Source organism: Brassica napus, chromosome C9 (assembly GCF_020379485.1).
Source record: "Brassica napus cultivar Da-Ae chromosome C9, Da-Ae, whole genome shotgun sequence".
Taxonomy (NCBI): Eukaryota; Viridiplantae; Streptophyta; class Magnoliopsida; order Brassicales; family Brassicaceae; genus Brassica; species Brassica napus.
In genome coordinates this window covers 45,589,901-45,611,530 of record NC_063452.1, presented here as the reverse complement: position 1 = coordinate 45,611,530, position 21,630 = coordinate 45,589,901, and the positions used below count along the sequence as shown (strand labels likewise).

Here is a 21,630-nt window from a genome sequence, read left to right as displayed (position 1 = left end):
TTCCATATGTAAAACATAGCCTGTTTAATCAATCGATAACTTGTATCATTGAACCTTTGAACCATTAAACCTTTTTCTCTCAGTTGGTCTTTATTATGATCACAAGGAATTATAATATTTTCTGTATGGACTGACTGCACTAAGTAAATACTTAGTCTTTCATATTACTTACAGCTGCTGTATATTACAATCCATAAACAACTTAGGAACAAAGCTTGTTCTATGAGAATTTCTTTCTCATATTTCTATGGTACGTTGATACCTTTATCCAGTGATCCATTTGCTGCTTACTACACCATTATTTCTTTAGTAAATATCCAGACAAAATCAAACTTGATTTTCTGTAGTAGCATCCACCATATAGGAGCATATCTCTTTATAAATTGTTCCTTGGTCCTTGTGAGTATCCTTGTGTAATCAAGCTATACTTGAACGTTATTTAAAAGGAACATGGACACACTATACCATGTGGTCATGTCCTTTAATCTCACGGAATTTCTTATCTCACAGGATCCATTCATTGGTTTCTTTCTTAGATGGCTTTTCTGTATGTACATGGTTACTACGCCCCTCTGTCTTATACTTACTTTGAATTCTTTGAACACCCCACGTCCCTATATAGGTTTTATGAGTACTCTACGTGGGTTCATGATCCTCAGGTTATATCCTTCAAATCCCAAGTACTACAATCTTTTATGAGCTCTTATATATTTAAATACATCTTTGGTGTTAACACTCTTTATCTTTAGTTTCATACTGTTCCAAACATGATCTAATTAGATTTTGAGATCTTATTATCCAAGACCTTTATACCTTGCAGTTTGGCGTCCCAAACTACATGGTCTGGTACCTTAGATGTGTGGTTGCGCAACCTTATTTCTTTGTCTGAACTGGTTTCTCTTATGAACTCGGATTTGTACGATTCTGAGCACCTTTCATTACTTTCCGAGGTTCCTTATTATTTGGAACTTATTTGTCTATATCTAATAGACATTGTAGCAACTTGATTGTGTCTCTTAGACATCTAATTCGTGGTACTTAAGCTGGTATGACATAGTCATTTTTTCTTTTTGGGTCAGTGTGTCTGGCATATATTTCTACTAGCTTTTATATCTTTTGATCATATTCTTTTAGAACGTCTAGATCATAATCTTTGGTCTGGGGATCTTGCCAAGACAACTATGGTTGATACCATTATATTTCTCTTTTACTCTTTACTCTTTATCAGCCTGATAACTTTCTCCTTTCAAAGTTGGATAATCAGATTACTATCTTTTGTAATCTGTGTTCTTGGCCACTTGATTAAATCATCCATGTTTGGCACAAGACACATTATAGTTTCGTGGAGGAAGTCTTATTTATCTAATATATATTCCCAATCCTCATCTGAGGTTCCATCTTAAATGGCACACATATATGTGGTGGAATACTCGTATTTTCTTAAGATGGTTTGTGTATATGTCTGGTTTATGACCCTTAATCATTCAGAGGTGGGAATGTCTATACTTACATGTATGGCCTGATGTAAATCAATATTTATATACATAATGTCCTTAAACCTTAGGCTGGACGTGGGTGATGTACCATTAGTGAGAGCTTTAAAGCTTTCCAGCCGTGTATATTATGGTTGTAAACCATGGAATCCGAATTTATGATATGATCATGGACTGTGGGTTTTAGTCTTCTCTCCCCCTCATGAACATACTCATAATTTCGTAGTGCTTAGGACAGTGGAGCCTTAATTATTTTATTGATATTTCCTTTTGTGTACTTATAACACATTGTGAGATTTTATGGGATCACTTTTGTGCCTTAATTAATTTTTCATCATGTTTTGGATCAAGATGACTAATCTGGTCATGCCATAAGTGTTTATTTCGTGGTGCACCATACTGGTTACCGTGGCTTTATGCCTCTTTCATACTGATCCTTAGCATAGAATAAATCAGTAGAAAATATGGGTATAGGCATTCATAATGCTTTTAGGCGATTTTTCAAAAATCTGAAAGGAATCGTATTTTCTTTGCTCACTGGTTCAATGTATAATATTATAAATCTTTATAACTCAATGGGTCTGAATAATGTCGTGTCTTTTGCCATTGTCAGTACCAATTAATTGATTTCAAGTGATTGTAGGAAGGTAAAGTTGAACCTATACAATCAAAATGAAGTTAAATCTATGCGAGAAATCAATCTATCAGTGAACTAACTCATTAGTCTACACCCAACAATTGATTTTATGTGATTGCAGGAAGGTAAAGTTAAACCTAGACAATCAAGGTAAAGTTAAACCATGCATGAAATCAACTATCAGTTGACTGATTATCCTTTTATTAAGGTTTTATTTGTTATTTAATCAAGAATCATCAAGCAAGACCAAGCAAGATAATATATAAAAACAAAATCGTTTTTATTATTTCAATAACATAAATGAATAACAAATAAATCAAATCAGATATGAAAACATAAAATCAGAATGTCGGAAAATTATTCAATGTATAATCTGAGCTCATGGTCCATGAGTGTCCACTCAGAATCCTCCTCAGATCTCTTCTTATCAAATGTGGCTTTATTAGCTTCAGGGATTTTCATCTCACTGTCTAGTACTTCATAATATATCTCCATGATGTCATTAAACCGTCTGATGTTATCCATCATTTTCTGCTTCTTTTGCTCAATGTCTAATAAATATGAGAACAGGTCATAATAGGTGGTGAAACCTTTGGCCTGATGTGATAACAACACTTCCTCTTAATGGAATGTGTCACGAGTTTTGTTTAACAAATCCTCGTTTGTTACCAATTCACCACATAGTCTAAGACTATAGGTGATTCTAATAAGATCAGAGTGATAATTGTCCACGGATTCATAATCCTGGAACCTTAGAGCTTCCCATTTTTTCTTGGATTCGTGCAATAATGGCTCACAGAATCTAGAATTCAAAAATGACCAGAGATTATGAGGATCATAAACATATCCAAACTCGTCTCTTAGGTCCTCACAGAGATGGTATCGCATAATCATTATGGCTCTGTGTCTTTCACACGCAAGGGTGTCATTGCCATACTTGATGCACTTCCCAAGTCCTCTAGACTTCAAGACGGCTGAAGTGTTTATAGCCCAATCAAGATAATTATCTCTAGAGAGATCAAGGGCTTTGTAATCTGAGAGTATGAAACTCGACATCTGAAATCATTATTCAAAACAGATCTTAATCATGTAATCTTTTTGAAATTTTTCATGCTTCATATCAATGCCACATACGGACCAAAAGAAAAAAATTTTCTAAATGATGCATTTTCTTAAAACCATACGGTTTAAGGTGTGGATCAATGTATTTTTCAGATTTAAGGTCCTCTTATTTCAAACACAAGGTTTCAAGGCCTTTAGGGATTCTATCTTAGATGATCAGGAAAATGTTCCATATTTTCTTCATCCCATTGGATCGGATCATTTAGTATAATGATTTTTTTTTTCAGTTCAGATAAGATTGCTTGAAAACTATGAATGATCTATATCCCTAACAGTCGAGATTTCATGTTCATTATGCAATATTAGTATGCAAACAATATGCAATCAAGCAAACCAATTCAATCATGAAATCAGGTTAGGGTTTTCGAAAAATATACCATATATTTATTATTATTTTTTCGAAAAATAATCAAATCAGAAATTATTGTGACTTAAAAAAAAAATCAAGAATATTTGATTTATTCAAGAAATTTATTATATACTTTTCGATTTAAAAATAAATATATTTTCTCAGATATATCTCTGATATTTCGATTTTAAATATTAAAAAAAATATTTTTTTCAATCCTAATCAAGTTCTAGTCGTTATCAATCATCAGGAAAACAAATTTCTCAGACAAGAACAGGAGGTAAAACCTCGGATTAATTTGTGAAACCATGATCAGATTTTCAAAAAACAATTATGTAACATGCAGTCCTTAACAGTTATAGTTGATTCAGATCAGATAAGAACATTAAACAGGACAATAATGATAAGTTTAAGCAAGTAGCAGTCGGTTTCTTTCAACATATAGCAGTCAGATTTTTTTAAAAAAATTGTTTAACTTTCAATCCTAAACAGTTCTAATGTGAAACTATCATCAGGAAAAGTTTTAAACAATTTTAAAATCAGTTTCAGATTAAGAACAGGTTCAAAACAAGTTCAGGTTCGAGATTTTAAAGAGTTTATGGTTTATGGTTTTATTTTATTTGCAGAGACATGTCGCTAAATATAGCTACATGGCTGCGGATGGGGTTATTTAATATTTTATGGGTTTTAGATGAGTTTTCGATGATACCTGAAAACTTTTGATGGGTTGATCGGTCTATCAGTTAGAGATCTTCCTGGTTAGCTGATGGATTGCTCGGAATTATTGTTTTTGTTGCTACTTGTTGGAATAGGAGACTGGTATATGGTTGAGAGAGATTTTGGTTTCTGGAACAAATTTTCCGCCTGTATTGTAGCTGAGCGTGGGGGCGCGTCCGAACACCGATTGATGCGGGGTTAGCGGCGTTGGCTTCGTCTCATCAAGAGCTTTAATTTGGTATCTGGCTCGTTGTCTGGATCCACCGGAGTTGAGGGATAGAGCTGTTTGAAGTTTGTCGGGAATTAGGATTTTTACTGCTCGGATTTATTTCTGGTTTTTAGGGTTAGGGTTTATGAGAGCAACGTCGTGCTGATAACGTGTTGTGAATGAAGAGGGAACTTGTGTGTATTATTAGGTCGACCAACTGGTCTTTATATACATATGGTAATGACGGTTTAAGTACTAGATCGACATGAGATCGTACTTATCCTTAACTAGATAATGACTAGCAATACGTAAGATAAACACCAACTATAATGTAGATAAACACAAGAGTAGATAGGCGCCATTATGATCCTGCGGATGGGCTTGGCCCGTCTTGCTACACGGGCTGATAAATGGGTCGATCACTAAATGGTTTATAACAACTTGGAGTTTTAAGTAAGTGTCTTCTCGGCTAGAGTTTTAAACCACGAACCATGAATTAAGTTGCTTGTAGAATAATAGTAATAGTAAATTCGTAATCAAAGCGACTGTCCTCTCGGCTAAACTTCTCCCCTCTCTCGCTGAGACACAAGACATAGATATAGAAGAGAGGGGAGACAGAGTTCGGACATGACAAAGGAAGAAGAAGAGACGACGGCCGGAAGAAGCTGAGACAAAGAGTGGTGGTGGTGTCGAAGATGACGGAGAGAAGACAGGGATCTCTGCTTGGTCGGCAAAGGCGATAGCTTGGGTCAGATACTGTTGGATTCCAAAGAGTTAAGAAACAATTTACTGCAATTCCATAAACAACTCGTTACTTAAATACAAAAAGAAAAGTATCAACTGAATAACTTCCAACTAAACAACTAAAGAACATGTTGAACAAATGGGAGACTTCCCATTAATAAGGAGCCACACATATCACATCATTGACCATGATCTTATCAGATACTCTGACATTGAGGCTTCTTCTATAAGATTAGACTCTAAATGTATGTCTCTCACTCTCAGATTTAGTTTCGTTCTGATTGGTCTCACTTGCATTAGGGTTTATGTTGATTGTAGCTAAGTTTTCCTTTTGTGTGCAGCATCGGTTCTTAGAATCAAAGTAAGAAGAAAAAGAAGAAGAAGAAGAAGAAGAAGAAAACACGGCATTTACTGTAGCTGGAACCCCAAGAAAAGAGGTAACCAGCGAAGTACGACGCCGCCATGGAAGATAAAGAGACGACTGAAGAAGGGTCCGGTGAGAAGTTTGAGTACCAAGCTGAGGTTAGTTTTTCAAAAAAAAATTGATTTTTACTTCTGGGTATCTCTCAAAATGGTATGGCTGCTTTTCAAAATGGTATGACTCTTGAGCAAAAACTACAGTTAGTTTTTTACTTGAGTTGTTTTGAGTTGATATTTTCTGTACAAGCAGCTAATAATGAAGTGGAGCATATTAGGGATCCGTGACAATGTCTACCAGGTGATATGTTTCTTATTTGTTTTTGAATCAAGTTGTTTTGCAGAAATTTAGATAGTTTATCCCTTCATTATCTGTTCTTGTATCCTTGTGTCCAAACATCATATTTGGAGCTGTTCTTCTCTTTGTGGTACATGTACCTAACTTAATCTTGTTTTTTTGTGCCTTAGATTGATGCTCATGTAGACTGTGTGACTTGTGGAGATGGCAAATTGATTAAGGAATATTGACAAAGTGCAAACACTAACATCTTGAGCGGGAAGAAGCTTTAAGTTGATGTGGTTCTCTGACTCACGATCTGTGGTTCCACTTAACTACTTAAGATTTAAACAATCAGCGGCGAACCTACGTTATACAGAAAGGGGACAACTGCCACCACTCAAAATTAAAAACAAACTTAATTACACCAAGATTATTAAGATTCTGCTGTTTGGTTGGTTGAAATTCTCACTCTGCCCCCACTCAGTGAAGGCTCGAGTCTCTTGACCCTTTTTCTTCTTATTTTTTATTCTCATTTTTTTCTTCTCATTTTTTTATGGGAAAATTGGCAATATAGAACAACTAAACTAAGGTATTGTCCCCTTATAACAAAATCAACTTTTGTCACTTTTGGACATTTACTACTTTTTTGTATATAAAAATTCATATCAATTACTTTTGGACATTCACTACCCTTTTTGTATATAAAAATTCATATCAATTTTTTTAGAATGCAAAAAAATCTGGAAAAATTGTATATTTGATGTAGATAATCAACTGCATATAAGAAAAATAAATTTGGATTCAAAAAATATTTGAATAGTAATTTCAAAAATGGGGTAAACGTGTTAGAAAATCAGATCTACCATCTACGGAGATTTAGAATATATAATCTAACAAAGACATAGTGATCTACCAGTCGTAGTATGCGCAATACACCGAAAACATTAACAACTACTAGGGAAGAATATAAAATCCTCATTCCCGCTATGCTCTACGTAACTGGTAGATTTGATGCGCTACAAAAACTAATTAATCTACTAAAGTAGGAAATGCATTATTCGAATTGTCTTTTTGTCTACACCGGTGGTATACAATATTCTACCAGGCCTTCTAATTTCTAAACAGATAGAATGCAAATTCTACCTAATAAAATTACAAAATCCAAAAATCTAGCCAAAAACGGTTAGTAAATATTCAGTAAATCTTTTAAATGTTTTTAATTTCCTTTTTTAAGTTTTTTTCCTAAAATCTTGTCTTCTTCTTCAACATACCACGATTTCTGAAATTCAACGTGGAAGTTTTCTTCATCTTTTAGTTCTTCCAAACTTTTGTCATTCTAAAATTATGAAGATTAACATATATGCTTCATGTGGTTTGTGGAAATTGTCAATGAACAATGGATGGGGATTTCTTGTTGATGAAGAAAAAGGAGGCAGATTACTTATTTTTGACACATGTTCAAGCTTTGAAAACCTAAAGTCTATGGTGTGTGAAGACTTTGGAATTGATGTAAGCATGGTCAATATAGAGCTGAGTTATTTACCATCCGATTTGATCAATAGCATCTACTCACCCCCTGTTATCATCACCAGTGATCGGCAAGTTAGAAATTTTCTTACATATGTAAAGAACAAAGCTTCGACGCAGTTGTGTGTGAGTACTCAAGCCTCTAACATAGCGGAAGAAGGTACTGAGTCGCCTAACAAAGAGGAAGCGCCTATGGAGTCTGACGATTCAAGTGATATGGAGTCTGACGATGCAGCTGATATGGATTCAGAAGAAGATGTTGAGGTACCTGACAGTGAAGATGACAAAAAGTGTGACAAAGAGAAGATCAATGAAGATGGTGTTCGCTTTTCTTTGGTGGATATTGTGAAGAAGGGTCAATCTTTTAGTTCCAAAACACTTTTGAAGGCAGCATTCGAAATATGTGCAATGAAACATAATTTTGACTACGTGGTTGCCAGATCGGATAAGAAAGTGTGGTACATTCGTTGCTCAGATGATGATTGCACCTGGCGTGTTCGTGCAGTGGGATTAACAGGCTCATCATATTTTATCATCAAAAAGTATGTACCTGATCATTCATGTGCTACATCCAATAGGAAGGGTTCTGTTAGGACAGTTTTAGCAAAAACAGTGGGTACTCTGATTATGCATAAGTATGAAACTGCTAAAGAAGGGCCGAGATCGAATGATATAATCCAGTATATGCGTATGGTACATGGAGTTGAGATATCCTATTCTTTGGCGTGGGATGCACGTGAATATGCAATCAACGCAGTGAAAAGTATTCCAGAGAAAGGTTATTACAAAATTCCTAAATACTTGCATATGATGAAGGAAGCTAATCCAGGGTCACACACGTTTTATGAAAGGGATACAAAAGGGAGATTCAAATTCCTCTTCATCTCGTTTGATCAGAGTGTTCGCGGTTTCTTTGCTGCAATTCGAAAAGTTATTGTGGTGGATGGGACATTTTTGAAGAGCAAATAAAACGGAGTATTACTAGTTGCTACTGCATTAGATGGAAACTCAAGTTTATATCCTATTGCCTTTGGAGTTGTCGACTCAGAGAATGACCTCGCGTGGAACTGGTTTATGAGACAACTTAATGTGGTCATTGCTGACGACCATAGTTTAGCTTTTGTGTCTGATAGGAATTCCTCAATTGCTAAAGCTATTGCGAGAGTGTACCCGCAAGCTCATCATGGAATTTGCATTCACCACTTGCTGAATAATGTTGTGACATATTTCAGCGGGAAAGGTGTGGCTGGTTTGGTTGCAAAGGCTTCTAAAGCTTATCTAGCAGCTGATTTTCGTAAGGTGTTCACTGCTATTTTCGCTATTAGTCCTGAAATTGGACAGTATCTCATAGATGCCGATGTGAGGAAGTGGGTTCGTTGTCAGTTTCCAGGTTACAGATTTGATATTAGGACTACTATCCCTGCGGAGTCGATAAATGTTGCTTTGCGTACGCCTAGAGAGTTTCCAGTGATACCTTTGTTGGACATCATTAGGGAAATGATGACTCGATGGTTTTTCAAACGTAGAACTTTAAGTTCTAAGCATTCGAAGCCACTGACCATTGCTGTGGAGAAAAAGATTGACAGAAGGATTGAGAAGGGTAAAACATTTAAGGTCTTTCCAGTTAGCGATCATAGGTTTTTAGTTCAAGGTGACACTTTCGACTGCTCAGTAGACTTGGTCAGACGCACGTGTTCTTGTGGGAAATTTGATCTGATGAAAATCCCATGCAGGCACGCCATAAAAGCAGGCTTCAGTGTTGGAATAAGACCACACACACTCACAGATGACATGTACACTACTGCCTCATGGCGCTCGGCTTATGAAGAAAGCATAAATCCTATTGGCGTCCCCGAAGATGCAAGGAAAGTTCCATCTCATGTGGAGAAGTCGAAAATCCTTCCTCCAGAGAGTAGACGAGCTGCGGGTAGGAGAAAGAAACGCAGATACGAGACAGCCGAAGATAAGATCCGTTCGTCACAAGGAACTCAAGGCTCTACAGTTCGAAAATGCAGTCGATGTAGGATTGAAGGTCACAACAGGAGAACATGTGGTAGAGCAATATAGGATTCTCAATTCGTTCAATACAAGTTATGTTTCAGAGACTATGTTTTTCTTTCTTCTCGTTTTATGCAAGTTATGACTCAGAGACTATGTGTTTCTTTCTTCTCGTTTTATGCAAGTTATGTTTCAGTCTTTTCATGTTGAATTTTATGTTTAAGAGACTATGCGTTTTGTTCTTCTCATTTTTGGAAGTTATGTTTCAGTTTGTTCATGTCAAATGATGCAACTGGAAATCGTTTAGGTCTTAACATTAGAAAATAATAGAAGTTTTATTTTAACATGAAACAGAGAAACAAAACATTATCAATCACGTTTGGACCAGAGACATAAAATAGTGAGAATGGATCCTAAACAACCTACATCGATCGAATTCTTATGTTTCATAACTTCCTCCTCAACTGTCTTCTTCATGGAACTTCTCAGATCTTCAATTTCCTCGGCAATTCTCGTCTGATGCTCATCTATCCTCTGAATCTCATCGAACAGAGCGTCGTCTACCCACTTAAAAAGATGATTTTCTTTCTTTCTTTGTTTGAAAACACAAAAACAAGTCAATCTCACATCTGTTTATTCGCTTATCATATAGAATAATGATAACTAAAGAAATTTCAGATTTACCTGTTTACCAATCTCACATCTGAAGAATCGTCTGTATGGGTTTTCCTCTGTTTTTGAAACATAAGTGACACTCCCCTTCCCACACCAGCATCTGGAAGGGATCCCTTCATTGTTATTCATGTTCGTCATTCTTTACTGAGAAGGAAACGAGAGCTTTTCTTAAGAGAAGTAGGAGAAACCCACGATGTAATATGTAGGGTTTATGGCCTTTTGATGGTCTTATATAAGATTTTTGTAGGGCAAACATTTCTTCTAATCGGGTTGAGTTTTAGGGTCAACTTATCTGTGTTTTGATTATTAAGATTTGTTATCATTATTAAGATATTTTTTGTGATCTATAAGGTTTGTCTGGATTAATTTGGTTTCAAATTGTTTGTCATACTTTAGTGTCATTTAGGGAATAGATAGGGGTTGAAATGGTTTGTCTTACTATAGTGTCATATATGATATAGAGGTTTAATTGGTTTGTTTTACTTTACTGTCATTTAGGGTTTAGATAGTAGTTGAAATCGATTTTTTAACTTTACGGTATCATTAGGGGTTGATTAGGATTGTCATCTCATACCTCTCATTTAGGGTATAGTTAGGAATTGATATTGTCACAAACGTTTTAAATAAACTAAAAATAAAGAGTGACTACAAGAGTCAACTACAAGAGTCAAATAAGAGAGTCAAATAACAAGCTACTTCCTTAACAAGTCATAATCGAAATAACTTCATTAAAGTTCCACAAGAGGATTTGTAATCGTCTTTGGAGGAGTGTATTGTGTCATTCTCGAAATAAGCACAGGATCATTGGCAGCTTCCCATAGGTCGTAAGCAATCTTTTGGCGCGCTTCTCGAATGTTGTTGTCATTCACCAAGGAGAAGTCCAAGCCTAGACGATGACATTCAATGTGCTTCAAGGCATATACTCCACAATCACTGCTACTCTTGTTTAGTAAGTAGGGAATTGGGGCGTAACTGACAGTATATTGCTTGACCTTCACTTGCTGCCGATTCTTTGAAGACTGAACAGCTTTGATAATTCGAGGGATGAGAATGGCAAATGGCTCCACTTCCTTGTTGTATTTCAATCCCTCACAGTCAAAGACCTCTATTGAACGAGAAACAAAGTTGGCACACATAGAGATCCAGTGTTTACCAACATTTAGAGGCACAAACATGCGTGTAACGTCAAGATCCCACATTAGTCTTGTTCGTCCGTGTGCTGGAAGTTCACCAATGCCGTACTGGTGAAGCAGTTCTGATACTTTGAATTTCTTCTTGTCCTTCCGAAACTCTTCGAAAGAGTTCTTCATTTGATTACTTAACATGCAGATCATGAATGCTACTTTAGTTGGTTCCCATCGTCGCAAGGAAGTCCTCTCAGTGAATAAGTACATCATAGCATCAATTTCCTGAAAATTTGATAAGAGATTGTAAGTCGGTGTGCAAAAAATAAGAATGAACAAATTAAAAACTCACATTATTCAACAACCACTCTGTAGGTCCCATGACACGTGCTGCTAACTCACTTGTGAACATAGAAGGTCCAATTTTCAGTTGCCTGCAATGCAAAATTCAGTTGTAGAAAGATTGAATTATAAAACATGAAGAAACATTATAAAACTTACATGAAAGTTGAGGAACACTTAATCAGTTTGGCCCATGAATCCTCAGGGACAAACACTAGTGAGTAATCGCTATCATTCACCTGATCCTCATGTAAGTCGATATCTTTGAGAGTAGGTGGTCTCCAATCCGCAGGCTTAAATGAAGTCAGTAGAGTAACGCATTCAGCTGGTTCTTCGCCATTGAGTTTTTGTGATGGATCGAAACCTTTAACATATGATGATTGAGAAAGGTTTCCCATGGCATCTTGTAAGTACTCTTGGGTCTCCATTTCTACTTTGATGTTTGATGATTGTGACAAATTCTTCAAAAAATCCATCATGTCGTCTTCAGAATTTTGAACATCCTGTTAATACAACCAAGCATAAAATTAATAGAAGGGTTTTTCACTTCATACAAATAAAATTACAATCAAGTCAACCGTTATGCCACATAACAAAATACAACCACATTACAGCCGTGTCAAACTACATAGCAATTACAACAAAAGACAAAGAACAGAACATTACAAAAGATTCAAACCCGATATGCAACATTACAAAAGATTCATTTTTTTGTTACCTTTCTTACTGGCCTAGGGCTACGATGAACCGCGGGAGGAGGCAAACTCTCAGCTGCCTTGCCATTGGCTTTTCCCTTTGTTGCTGAAGGACCCGGACTCTGTGATGATTTGTCTTGGTCTTTCCCCTCTGATTGTGAAGGACCCGGAATCTCAGATGCTCTGGTTTTTCCCTCTGTATGTGAAGGACCCGTAACTTGAGACATCGTTTCCTTGAGTTGAGCCATCTCATTATGGACCTTGTCAAAACGCTCTTGAATGTCCTTTTTCACCAGCTCCTTTAAAGAGTTGAAAGAAGAGGTGAACAAACCTTCAATGAAGGTCTTCAGATCACCGGAGACACCACTGTTATGCTCAGCCGCCCGTTGACAAAGCAGTTGTTTCTTTTGAGACTCGACACCTGGATCAATAAGCTTGCGCTTGCCCCTTTTCGTAACAACAATTGGTTCCTCTGCAACAACAGTCGGTTCCTCTGCAATAACTGACGGTTCCTCTGTGACATCTTCGACTTCAACATCTTCTTCTGAATCAGAAAGCTCCACATTTCAAGGCAAAGCCTCAACTTCCCAAGCGAATTGGTTCCAGTCTTGTTTGGCATTCATCAGAGCAACAATACGACCAACTCTTTCATCCTTTTTCTCATCTTCCCTAATGAACGCAGCATCATCAACCACATCATTGTTCCCAGTATTAGATATAAAGGGAAACAGCTCTCCCTGCCAAGAACAAACAAATCAGTAAACATAAATTGTTCAAATTTTAGAATTCAATATTCATAGAAGAAAGATAGTTACCTTATCGAAGTGTGACTCTAAGCTACTGATATCTTGGTAGGATACTTTTCCACTTCCTTTCCAATTTCTACATCTCGCTTTGGTGATGTTTTTTTTTAATCTTTTTACCCACCATAGTACCAATGTCTGGGACTGCCTCCATAATCCATATCTGAAACGCATATGAGAATCCATCCAACACGTAACTGTTCTTCAGATGCAAATCTTCCCTTGCTCTGAATATTGATGCAAGCAGCTCATCATACGCGCGAAGACCCCAAGGATACATCCTCAACTTCTCAAAATCCATCACCAAACGGATGTATTCTTGAGGGATAGACACTTTCCAATCCTTAGCCATGATGAATCCATGTATAATACACAGATATACTAGCCTCACCCTGTCCACATAAGTCCACTCCTTACACTCTTTCAGAAGCTCATCCCTTACACTGAATAAGTTAATCTTTCTATTTTGCTTCGCACGAGGCTCCAGAACCCCTTATCATCCTTCCAGTTAATGAAGTCTATCTCCGGTTCATCTTTGAACTTCAAACCAGTCACGGCATGAAATTCTTGCATAGAAAACCTGAGAGGCCGCTTTGCGAACAGAAACCACAACTCGTGGAGCTTGGAAACCTTGAGCTGCTTGCATATGAAGCTGTGAATAATCTTCCCGGAGTAAATGAGCTTATTTTCTACGATTGCCAGAATCGGACCGAAGACCGGGTCTTTCAATACTTCTTCATACTCATCCTTGAGAACACCCTTCACCGTTTCAAGAATCGTACGTCTACAGGTTTTGTTAATCTTATCAATCTGAGTCTCAGCTCCTTCTTCAAGAATGTGTTTTGGAAACTGATAAGCCATTCCTATAAAACATGAAATCATAAACTTCAACTCGCTAGCCATTCCTTTAAGGACATACAAACACAATTCCAAAGTAAATATAACTCAATCTCACAATCAAACTATTAGACATTCAAAAATAGCACCTAACAATCACAATCAACTAGCATATGTGTTTTTCTCTACACGCATGGTCCAAACACGGCAAAGAAACAGAGCCAAATCAACTGATCACATTAACAACATGTAAAATCGATCTATTTACATGTCAAACTAATTAGCCTTTTCAAGTCTATTAGGAATTGAGAACTATAAACGTGAATCGAATCGAATTGTGTTTTAAAACATGAATCGAACTCAACAACAAACTACAATCAACTCAAACACAAACTAAAAATCAAAACCGTAAATGTGAATCGAATTGTGTTTTCAATCAAAGCAATCTCTATCTACTATATGCAAAACCATAAAACGAACAAAATAAAGAAAAATAATAAAGGGGATTTCCAAACCCTAACCTTCAATTTTTGGGAACCGAGATGAAGCAAGAGCAAAAGAAGAACAATGTGAATCTAATCGTGACGACGATTTCAAAGGAAAGACGAAGAGATGTGACGACGGCGGAGATAACAGAGCTTAGACGGAGAGATGTGACGATGAAAGAAGGAGGACGACGATTTCAACCTCTCCGACAGACTTAGACGGCCAGCTCAAGACGGTGGCGACGGCGAACGAAATCGCATCTTCTTCAATTGAGAAGGAGTCAGAGACGAGGAAGGAAGGACGATACAATTGTGTTTTTTTATAAAACTTTTACTCCTTCTACTTTCTATTTCACTAAAGTAAAATTAATTTTTTTTATGGTAACTACATGTTAAAGAAAATGACAAAATAGAGTATTCACTATTGTTTATTCTATAGGGACAAAGATTTATGATTTAATACTAAGGGGACAAATCTATAGTTGTTTTGTTCTATATTGCCAATTTTCCTTCTTTTTTTTTACTTTTCTGATATTTTGTCCACGTGTTATATTTCCTGTTCTAAAACTCGGCCGCGTAGTCGATTTAGCGGCCGAGAAATCGTTCAACGGTGAGTAACCGTGGCAAACTGAAGTTATGCGTTCAAAAAATCGGATTTAGAAAAAAAACTAAAAATCTCACTCATTTGGACTTGTAAATCGAATCATCTACCAAAGATCTATGAAGTTTAAGCAAAAACAACAAGAAAAACGAAGAAAAATGCTTTAGAAGTCATGAAAATCAGACAGCCGTCGCGTAATAAACTTGCTGCTAAAACGCGTAATGTGCGACCTTAGAAGCCGGGTTGGGAGATTATTTAAGAACAAAAGTGACCACTACACCACGCTGTTTTTACGGTATGTAATAGAATATGTCATATATAACAAAAACAAATCGCCGATTAATCCACGTTTAATCTCCGATTAATTGATTCAGCGATGGGCCCTACCCGACCGCACGCGTTACGCCAGCGTAGTTTTGAACAGGGGCTATGTTCATTTACTTTCTTGTTATTTTTCTTTGTACCATTAATTTTCTTTGTTCCCCGTTCTTTTCATAGTTACTACTATTTTGTTTTAAACAAATTGTTCTAATACTTTTTCATTTCATTTGGGTAATGGGTTCATTTTGTTTTCTTCATTTAGTTATAAAAATATTTTAGTTGTATTAGTATATTATCTCTCTATGTTTTCTTCTAACTTTTATCTTTATTAAAAAATAAAACATAATTATGTAATATTAATAAATAAAAATATATTTTAATTAATTATTTATTTTTGTGTTCCCACTCAAAATAATTTCTAGACCCGTAACTGAAAAATGAAGTTCAAAGTCTGTTATCAGACATTAGATCTTTCATGTCTTTCTATATTATAATTTCATTTCATACTTTTTTTAGCCATTTATGTGGCAGACTTTCTGGCTAAGTCCAGCCTATCCATGTATAATGCTTCGTCCCTGGTTGGAGTTTGAAGTTAGTCTTTCTATAAAATTGTGGTCTGATTAAAAAAATAAATCGATGGCTGAAGTGTTTTCGTTTCTATTTCTTAATGTGTTTGATAACGTTAGTTAACTGATCAGAAAGTATTATTTGTTTTGATACAACACACCAAGAATATATACTCATACCCACTCATACCAAAACAATGCTTTCTGATCAAGAATCTATACAATTTTACTAAAATTAAGAGAAAATAATTTCTCAAGAAAACTTAGTCAAATTCATAAAACATAAAAAAAAAACTTAAGACACGCTAAACCATATAACTTGATATTCTTGAAGTTACTTAACACTTTTGAAAGTAAAAAAACATATTTTAAAATTACTTAACAAATTTACAAAAACAAACGTAGAAGATTTTCTCGAATTAGCTAAAAACTTTAATAAACATGAATGTTGGTAACCTCATAATTATCACCAACTAAATTATCAATTTCATTCAGTAGCCTCAATTTCGACTAATATACATGAATTAGCAAAAAAAATGCAAAAAAAAATTATATTCTTATAGAGAATGAAAGTTTATTAAACATTGACGTCGAAGATTTCCACGGATTTTAAGAAATCTTTCATTTAGGTCGTTTTTTCAATTGAAAATTTACAAAAGAAGACTTCTATAGAAGTCTACTCTAGAACAAACTTCTTTGGAAGTCTTCATTTGTAAATATTGACTTACTTTTGTTTTTGAAAAAAATCTCTAAAAATATCAAAAATATCAGAGAAGATTTCCCGGTAAGTTTTCTAGGATAAACGTGTTAGGTTTTCAATTGACCGAATTGTGTCAAAATTTTAACTTTTTAGAAGACTTACATGGAAGCCTTCTACCAGAAAAAATAAAACTTAAATATTTAATCTTAACTACACTACTTCCATGTAAGTCGTCTGAGGTTACTTTCGCAATTGAAAAATAAAATTTAAATATTTAATTTTAACTAGACGACTTCCATGTACATGGAACTCTTCTGTGATAATCAAAGGTTTGACCGTAATCTCAGAATAAAACTCTGGAAAACTTCCGTGTAAGTCCTCTCTCGAAAGACTTACATGGAACTCGTCTAAATAAAGTTAAATATTTAAGTTTTATTTTTCAATTGTAAAAGTAATCTGAGGCGACTTTCACCGACAGTGAGAAGATTTCCACCGCCAATTGCCATGTAAGTCTTATGTTATTGGAAGTCTTCTATGTAAGTCTTCTAGAAAAGTCAAATTTTTTATACAATTCAGTCAATTGCAAAACTAACTAGTTTATCTTAGAAGACTTACTGATAAGTCTTTTTGGGATTTTCGATATTTTTTTGTTAACAAAAAAAAGTTGGAAGACTTCCAGAGAAGTCGTCTCTAAAAAACAGAAATTTAGTCAATTGCAAAACTAACATCTGCATTGACCAGAAGACTTCCATATAAGTCTTCTCGTTGTAGAAGACTTACACGAAAGTCTTCTATCGAACAGATATAGAAAAATATTCAAAATCATTTTTATATCCAATGAAGTTCATGTTTAGCTTCTCCAAGCAGACATCATTTTTTAATAAAAGTTACTCACTCGTTCTTGACCAAGAGTCAGGAACTTGAGTAACTCTAGTAAGCATATAAATTTTGAAATAAAAATTTGGGATTTTGGGATGAAGTAAAAGAGGAAGTGAAAGGAAAATGGTTTGTGTGTGTAAGAAATACGAATATTAAGATCTAGATTTTGTTTAGATGCATTTAGAGCTTCAAATTGTTTGTTTATGGTTCATGTATTGATGATAATGACAACTTTGTAAATAAAAGAGGAAGAGGAAGATGAGGATGATTGAGTGAAACAACTATTTTCGAAAAAAATAAAAAATGTAATGACATTTTCGTGAATAATCAGAACTTTTCTGGTGAATAATTTTGTGACAAAAATGAAAAATCCAAAAAAAAAATCATGGAATAATTTTGTGTTTAACTTTAAGTTTTGAGTTATTTTTGCAAAAATTCTAATGATTATTGCCAAATAACACATTTTTTGTTTCGTTAAAAATGAATGAATATTTGATCATCTCCCAGAGCCGAAGGCCTAGCCGTTAAGATTTTGTCTGACGGCTTCACCACCGTTAGCCTTAGCCCGATCTCCTCCTACTTCTCCGAAATCTCCGGCCGTCTTAGTGACCCGAAGAAACCCTCGTTGCTGGTCTAAGATTCCTATATATCTCATGCAACTGATCTTTGAACGCCGTAGCTTTACCGATTTTGAAAGAGCTAAATCGGCTTGTTCATGTTGGCAATCTGGTTGAAACCAACCATTTTGGTTTTATTAAATATTTTGAGAAAATGATCTTTTACTTTTTTAATATATGTGTCTAGATGTATCCTGAATGATTATGGATATGAATAGAAAAATCTTTTTTTACATTATATAGAAAAGCTGCAAAGATATTTTCAATTGGATTATTGTAGGATCTGGTTATAATTGTAGGATTTGGTTATAACAATATAATAAGTACTGTTATATATTATATAAGTTTGATTAAGGGAGAAAGTTTGAGTGTGACCACCTGATTGGATTGCATCACTGCTTCTGTCACTTGTTGGGAAAAAAAAAAAAACTTGTCTTGCGAGGTAAATTATGTTGCGTGTTTTAGTGTACAATAAGATTAGTCAAAGTGTTTTTGAAATTGTGAAAGAAGTTCCTAAAAATTACTCCATCCATTTCATAAAATTACATATTTTTTAAAAAATATATTTGTTTAAAAAATACATTTTTTTGTATTTTCAACGCATGTTCTATTAAATATCAATAATTAATTAAAAATTTCATAAAACTTTCAGTTTTTGATTCCTACTGGTTTATAATTATGGGAAAAAAATAATCGTATAAAAATTATGTATTATTAGATGTTTTATTAATATGTGTGAAAAATTTAAAATATGCGTAATATTGAAACAGAAGAAATATTAATTATTTTAATGATGTTGATGTCTCTTGAATTATTTGAGTAGTTAATTTAAAATTATTGAAGCTAAACCAAGTCTCAACAATTTTTTGTTTTGTTCTGTTTGGTTCACCAAGTTCTCTTCTCAGCAATTGTGGCGATATGTATTTTCATAATATTTTAATTAGTCACCAATTAGGTTTCATTGGAGGTTGATGATTTTGTTTAAAGTATATATAAACATTGATTAGTATTGAAGTTTGACAACTATATGACTTCCTAAGGACTTATAATTTGTAAACTAAGACAAATTAACATTTGTGATTTGTATACGAACACAGACTAGTGTTGACAAAAAAGACGAACACAAACTAGCTACAAAAGTACAATCTTTGACATAATTATCGGATTTTTGTATACCGTAAATTAATTTTACGCTTAGGAATATATCTATGTCGGCAATAACACAATCATCCATATATAATTAAATGTTTATAACTAAAACTGAAAAGAGTTTGAAAGCAAAAGAAAATTAAAAAAAAACTTGTAAAAAGAAAAACTGCACAGATCCTATTTAGTGTTATTAGGCTAACAATTCTCACTTATTTTATTTGTTAGCCATTTGATCATTGTGGTCCTGCTGCATTTTCGATGGACCACAAGTTGTTCACCGAAAGGGGACCATCTATTTAGATTTGACTTTAAAGATTTTCCTCAAAATATATAACATATGTTCTATGGGTTTTCACTATATGTCCGTACACTCCCTATATAATTATGCACTGCCCATTTTACTTTATTATCTCCATGACCATGAATCATCCCTACGATGATTTCCCTAATCTCTTATTCTCTAACAACACAGCCACAGCCACAAGCACCTCCTCCTGTGTGGAGCAACATGATGGCATCATCTCTCTTGATATGGATTGGGACTGTGACTTCCACGATCTCATTGAATCTATGATGAGTGATAAAGGAGCCACAACAGAATCTTCTCCAGTGCTGCCTTGTTACCATGGCCAAGAGGGAATTTCAAACTCTTCATCCACAGGTTTGTCCATGGCTGATGAGCTTGATCATGATGTAGAGGCAGATGAATCAAAGGGATTGAGGTTGGTTCACTTACTGGTGGCTGCTGCAGATGCATCAATTGGCGCCGACAAAACCCGAGAGCTAACTCGGGTCTTACTTGCAAAGCTAAAGGATATGACTTCAACCAATGACCGAACCAACATGGAGAGATTAGCTGCTCACTTCACCAATGGCCTCTCAAAGTTGCACAAAGAAGCCAATGTTCAACGGCAGTATGGTCCCCACCAACACCCTGATGTTCATGACCGGGTGGACGTGATGTTGGCGTTCCAAATGCTGCAGAATATGTCTCCTTACATCAACTTTGGTTACCTAACCGCCACACAGGCTATTCTTGAAGCTGTACAGTATGAGCGGCGAATCCATATTGTGGACTACGATATCACAGATGGTGTTCAATGGCCCTCCTTGATGCAGGCCTTGGTGTCTAGAAATACAGGTCCTTCGGCCCAACATCTTAGGATCACGGCTTTGTCACGCGCCACAAACGGTAAAAAATCAGTTGCTGCCGTCCAAGAGGCTGGGCGTCGTCTAACCGCGTTCGCGGAATCCATAGGGCAGCCTTTCTCTTACCACCATTGTAGAATGGAAAGCGACACATTCAACCCATCGTCCTTAAAGCTTGTTAGAGGAGAAGCAGTGGTGATCAATTGTGTGTTGCATCTCCCTCGGTTTAGTCACCAACCACCCAATTCCATTATTTCCTTTTTATCGGAAGCTAAAACACTAAATCCGAAACTTGTAACGCTTGTTCACGAAGAAGTTGGTCTAGTGGGAAACCAAGGCTTCCTTTATCGGTTTATGGACTTGCTACATCAGTTTTCAGCCATATTCGACTCCCTAGAGGCAGGCCCAGCTCGTGGATTTGTTGAGCGTGTTATTTTTGGACCTTGGGTTTCGGGTTGGTTGACACGTATAGCTATTACTGCTGAGGTGGAGAGTTTTGCTTCATGGCCGCTGTGGTTAGCTACTAATGGGTTTAAACCTGTGGAAGTCAGCTTTGCCAACCGTTGTCAAGCGAAGCTCCTTTTAAGCTTGTTTAACGATGGCTATGGAGTGGAAGAATTAGGCCAAAACGGGCTCGTTTTGGGATGGAAATCCCGACGTCTTGTGTCGGCCTCTTTTTGGGCCTCGTGCGAGTCGAGTGAGTAAGATTCTATACATAATACAATACATACATGAGTTGTATATGAAGACATTAATTTTGTAAATATCAAAATCTTTTTTTTTATCAATGTAGAAACTGAACCCAAACCGAAAATTATAAATTCCAATTTAGTTCCAAATATTTATAAACCTAAAAGATTCAGATCCGATAGAAATCGACTTAATTTCGATAAGAAATCTGAATGTCCAGATGTAATACACATCATGCTTAAAATCAAACACATGCTTTTTGGAAATTTAAAAACTATGTTAAAGTTACCTGTTGAAATTACCAAATATATCGCTAAAAGGATGCTGAAACAAACAACACTTTCACCCTTAGACATGTTAATCTTTTATTTATGACTGATTCTTTATTGCTTAAATGTTGTATGTACCTCTAATCAGATTATTGTATATAACTAAATTTTGTTTCTAAAGATAGAAAAAGTGAGTCCGTATAAAATGCCTATTCCCTTTAGTATTAAAATAGGAG

The 21,630-nt window shown here is 35.4% G+C and overlaps 3 protein-coding genes across 3 annotated transcripts; 2 read left to right on the top strand and 1 right to left on the bottom strand.

Moving 5' to 3' along the window:
- The first annotated feature begins 7,356 nt into the window (after positions 1-7,356).
- LOC106417421 lies at positions 7,357-9,561 on the top strand. The gene is made up of 2 exons (XM_013858230.1): positions 7,357-8,401; positions 8,495-9,561. Exons 1-2 carry the CDS (start codon positions 7,357-7,359, stop codon positions 9,559-9,561), a joined length of 2,112 nt encoding a protein of 703 aa, XP_013713684.1.
- A 1,334-nt stretch (positions 9,562-10,895) lies between these two features.
- On the bottom strand, positions 10,896-13,992 carry LOC106373135. The gene is made up of 8 exons (XM_048768036.1): positions 13,622-13,992; positions 13,256-13,523; positions 12,966-13,065; positions 12,352-12,872; positions 12,246-12,257; positions 11,793-12,136; positions 11,644-11,725; positions 10,896-11,576 (listed from the first exon to the last, which is right to left on the bottom strand). The coding sequence occupies exons 1-8, from the start codon at positions 13,990-13,992 to the stop codon at positions 10,896-10,898; spliced, it is 2,379 nt and encodes a 792-aa protein (XP_048623993.1).
- A 5,180-nt stretch (positions 13,993-19,172) lies between these two features.
- LOC106374445 (scarecrow-like protein 26) lies at positions 19,173-21,273 on the top strand. Its single transcript, XM_013814468.3, has one exon. The coding sequence runs from the start codon at positions 19,671-19,673 to the stop codon at positions 21,138-21,140; it is 1,470 nt and encodes a 489-aa protein (XP_013669922.1). The 5' UTR covers positions 19,173-19,670; the 3' UTR covers positions 21,141-21,273.
- Positions 21,274-21,630: the final 357 nt, after the last annotated feature.